At 37.3% G+C, this 4,741-nt stretch overlaps 1 protein-coding gene across 1 annotated transcript in view; it reads right to left on the bottom strand.

Moving 5' to 3' along the window:
• Positions 1-4,741, bottom strand: part of MNAT1 (MNAT1 component of CDK activating kinase) — a 309,615-nt gene that overhangs the window by 171,354 nt on the left and 133,520 nt on the right. The window contains exons 2-3 of the mRNA XM_007949081.2: positions 3,073-3,225; positions 984-1,057 (exon numbers count right to left, since the gene is read on the bottom strand). Of these exons, the coding sequence (XP_007947272.1) occupies positions 984-1,057; positions 3,073-3,225 (227 nt within the window). The remainder of the gene's footprint in view (positions 1-983; positions 1,058-3,072; positions 3,226-4,741) is intronic.

Below are 4,741 nucleotides of genomic sequence, written 5' to 3'. Positions count from 1 at the left end.
AAGACGGGCTTTCCTTCCCAGCTATAAAGTAGTATACATCTATTCATTTGCCAAAGGGACAAAGAGGCTGCATCTTCTGACCTCCTCTAACACAAGAGGAAGACAGAATCACCACTAGTAGCCCAAGGCCTATTCCTGTGAGGCCAAACATGCTGCCTCCCTCCAGCCCTTTTACCAACCGTTTCTCCCATAGCATGCTTCACTTCTCTGCTGGATTCAATAATTCGCTGCAGTGGCCACACAGAACTCACAGATTATGAGGTTTATTAGGGAAGAAACAAGCTACAACTCAAGTTCAGAAATGCACTCAGTCCCTCGCAGCCCCCTGTCTCTCAGCTGACAGTCTCTCTCAGTTTCAGTAGTGTCTGTCTCTCAAGGTCTCTCTCAGCCTCTCTCACCAACGTGTGTCTCTCAAGGTCTCTCTCTCAGCAACATGTGTCTTTCATGTCTCTCAGGAGCATGTTTCTCTCAACAGCATGTCTTTCCCAGCCAGCATTCAGAGAGCCTCCTTCTGCCTCTAGGAGGGTTCCTTTTGAGCCTGGCAGAGTAGCCTACTAACCAATCCCAACATCAATATTCTATACACCTGAGAGAAAATGAAATTCCCAGAAAATTACTTGGTGCTACACTCAACAGAAATACCCCAGGTGGATAACTTTAACAATCAGGAGCTACTGAGTTGCTCGTGGCAAATTCCATCATGGAGTTTACAAAGACTTATGGCTAGAAAAGCCACACACCGCATCATTATATTGTTCCTATGACTAAATGTTTATTTCTTAAGTGTGTCCTTTACTTAAGTATGCCTTCAATCTGACAAACATGATTCTAGTGCAAAAGAAAGTAAGTGAATAAACATCAGCTATGACAACAAAATCAGTTTTATATGATTTTTATATGAAATGTTCTCCTAGGCACCGAAAAGATAAAAGCACAAGGTCTCACAGACTAGCACACTCAAAATGCAGACATTAAAAACATACCAATTTCTTCCACTTCTTCCAGGAAGTCATTATATTCTCTTAGACTAGGAAAGTCTTCTTCTCTTTTATTGTATCTAGAAGAAATGAAAAAAATAACAAACTATTACACATCACTTGCTTTCAGTCTTATCTAAATGATATATTTGTTCTCACTTAATTCATACATAATACACAGGAAAGGACTACTTACTGTATAAAACACTGTTTTCTTAACACCGGGGTTTTAACTAAATCAAGAATACTATTCTTAAATTCTTATGACCACTTAGGAATAGGTTCAGGAGAAAATGGTACAATATATAAAATCCTTCTAAGCCTTAAGGGAAAGAGAAATAAGGAGCTTGAAGTAACAAGAAATAAGATTAAACAAGGTTTATAATAGGAAATTAGGATTTAGTTCACATCTTATAAATAAATTCACTAATTTCCAGAAAACTGAACATTTAAAAGAGACACACTCCCCCTTTTTCATGACAGCTATAGTCTAAGGCAAGTTGCAGCAGGGAAATCTGAAATACTATAATATATCTATGAAGAATTAGAAAACTGTTAAATAAAACATCAGAATCTAAGAGAGTCTATCTCCCAGAAGTAATCCAAATAAAAAAAGAGCAGCTTAGCGTACTGATGAAGTAGCTTTGGTTATGTGTCTAGAAAGATGCTACTAAAACACTGGTGGACCTGGGTTGAAGGCAGTTGTATACTGCCAAAGCTTTTTGTAATTTAATTTTAATTTTAAAAGTTTTTAATTACAAAAACAAGAATAAAGTGGCTTAAAATAAAAAGACAGAAAATAAAACATGAAAGTATTAACAAAGAATAAAAAGTCAAAAGAAAACTGTAAAAGGAAAGAGGGAACATAAATGCATATATACATACATAAATATATATTTATACATAAATCAAAAAAAAAAATCTTACTTACCACATGATTTTCTGAAACAGCTTTCAAATCTCAAATGCTACCCACACTTAATCATTAACTTCATAGCACTTTTACTCAATTTACGTTTTTACTGTTTTACTGTCTATCACTAGGCTATCCAGTGCTATTATAAGCCTCAGGAGGGCAGGGTTCATAGTTGTTTCTACTCATCATTTCACATCTAGTGCCTAACATGCCTAACATAGTGTTTGCACACAGTAGGTACTTTTAATGTTGTTGTTGTTGTTGTTGTTATATGCCATCCAGTCGGCCCTGACTCATAACTACCCCTCCTTGGGTTTCCAAGGCAGTATCACTACGGAAGTAGACTGCCCCTTCCTTCCGAGGAGTGGTTGGTGGGTTTGAACCGCCAGACTTAGCAGTCAAAAAAAAATCTTACTTACCACATGATTTTCTGAAACTTAGCAGTCAAATGCCTTAGGTGATATGCTACCAGAGCTCCCAGGTACTTTATACATATGTTAATTAAATTAAAGAAAAAATAGTAAATGAATTAACAAATTGTGAAACCATCAAGAGGATCTACTCTTCTCTACAAAACCCACTGCCCACAGTGACCCCTCTTTGGGTTTCTGAGGCAGTATCACTATAGAAGTAGATTGCCCAACCTTCCTTCCAAGGAGTGGCTGGTGGGTTTGAACCATCAGCCTTCTGCTTAGCAGTCAAATGCCTTAGGCACTACGCCACTAGAGCTCCTCTTCTCTAACATAGGTTAGAAAAATAATATTACTGTAAGTTTAGCTCTCAAAAAAATTATTCACTGTCATGAGACAAAGTGTATGTGAACTGCTGTATGGAAAATGAATTTGCTCTGTAAATTTTCACCCAAATCACAATAAAAAAAAAAATTATTCATCTCTACATCACACAAAATGTAACTCTCAAGAGGGAAAAAAATTCCCTTCAAAACAGAAATATACATTACCACTTCATTTGCTTTAAATTTGTTCAAGGCCATACCCAGATCAACTAAATACCTACCACAGAGCATACACTTAATAAACTTATTGAACAAACACAAACATGAATTTATAGTTCTTCACTTGGCAATCTATCTACGTTTATATGACCAGATCATATCAATTATTGAAGTAATTGTTAAAGTCCTCTATGTTGACTTGTCATTCAAGCAATAAAACTTACATCTTTAGCACTTTTTTTCTAATTTCAACCTCCTTGTCAACAGTAGGATCTTCAAAGAGTTGGACCCTGAAGTTGCTCTTTCTAAGTGGAGTGCCACACTCAGGACAATTTCCAGCTCCTCTCACAAACAGTAAATCCACACAACTTTCACACCTGTAAGGAGTTTAAAAAAAAAAAAGTAAGCCAGTACTCAAATATGCAGTTACTTTGTATATAGTTTGCCAATTTTTTAAACACAAAATTAGTCATTGCTACTTAAAATCTTACTGAAAACCTTTTGGCAAATTTTCATTTTTATTTGGAGCTTACTTTTCAGACATGCATATGTTAAATATTAGTTAAGTTTTACTAGTAAAACAAATTTACAATTAAAAAAATTGAGTTGGGGACTAAGAGGATTCAAGCAGAAAAGATGGGAGAGTGGGAGCAGGAACCCAGGGAGAAAGTGGGAAGAGTGCTACTACTACTAATGTCACCAAACAAAATGCATATAAATTCTTGCATGAGGAACTCATTTTCTCTGTAAACTTTCACCCAAACCACAATAAAATGTTTAAAAAAACAGGGATTCAGAAGGTAGCAGGACACAGAAAGTCAAAGAGATATGTAAAAGTGATCGCTTCCATACTCAGTCTGGCATCACATCTAGACCAAGACGAGCGAAGCCTCTGCCAGCAGCTCTCCACCTCAGAGAGGATCTGTGAATCACAAGCACTAAAACAAATTTTTTTTTTCTTTCTACCTTGTAAGAAGGTTTTTTGAAAACTGAGTCACCAACTGAGTAAATAGGATTTATAAGGGACAAGTGTTAGCTGAACGAGACTCCAAGCCAAAGGATCCAGAGAACTGACAGTGCCCCAGTGTGTGTGGGAAAGGAAAAAATCCCACAGCTTCTGCCCTGAGAAATCCCAAAAAGAATAACTGCTTAGAAAAGCTTTAATCAGTTACGTTTGGTAGTCTCAAATCAACTAAACTAATTGCCTAGTGATTTCCAGGTTTCCCAGATAACTACAACCCCTTTCTCCTCTCTTCTTAGATGGTACAATTTTGGGAAGGGTTTAGGACTTCCTGGAAGTCTTCGGGCAGAAAGATAAGAGGCAAACCTTTCTGTACCACACTTCCAGGGGCTTAATGGGGTGAGTTATCACACTGTTTCAGATACCCAGGTACCACCAGTCATCCCTGCTCTGCCCAACAGAATCTATGTTACTATTCAGATTAGCAGGTGGAAAGCCTGGCTTTTAGCCTCTGGGTTTTGAGGGCACAGGCTGCTAGAAACTCAAGCTAAAACGTGGAAACTGAGGTTAGGTCAAGGACAAAGCTAGAATTATAACTTTTAAATATTTAAATATTTGGTGTATATTCTTATGGAGTCCTATTTTTGCTCAACTCCACATTATAGTGCCAACCAGCTTTAATCACTCCTGTTACCCCATGTTATATTCTTCACAGCACTTAGCAATATCTGAAACTATCTTATTTGTTCATGTGTCAATTCTCCTCTCCCCAACTAGAATGAATATTTCATGATGGCAAGGATTTGGCATACCTTGTCCTCTATGCCCAGGGCCTGACACTTAGGAAGTATTCAGTAAGCGTCACTGAACAAAGAAGTAGATACAATGCAGAAGGGAAAAGAGAAATTCTAATGACCAGGGTATGTATCTGA

This window comes from Orycteropus afer, unplaced genomic scaffold, assembly GCF_000298275.1.
Source record: "Orycteropus afer afer isolate SDZICR_OR568_19922 unplaced genomic scaffold, OryAfe1.0 scaffold00237, whole genome shotgun sequence".
In the NCBI taxonomy this organism is placed as follows: domain Eukaryota; kingdom Metazoa; phylum Chordata; class Mammalia; order Tubulidentata; family Orycteropodidae; genus Orycteropus; species Orycteropus afer.
Note: the sequence above shows the minus strand (reverse complement) of the source record. Positions and strands in the feature narration are given on the sequence as shown.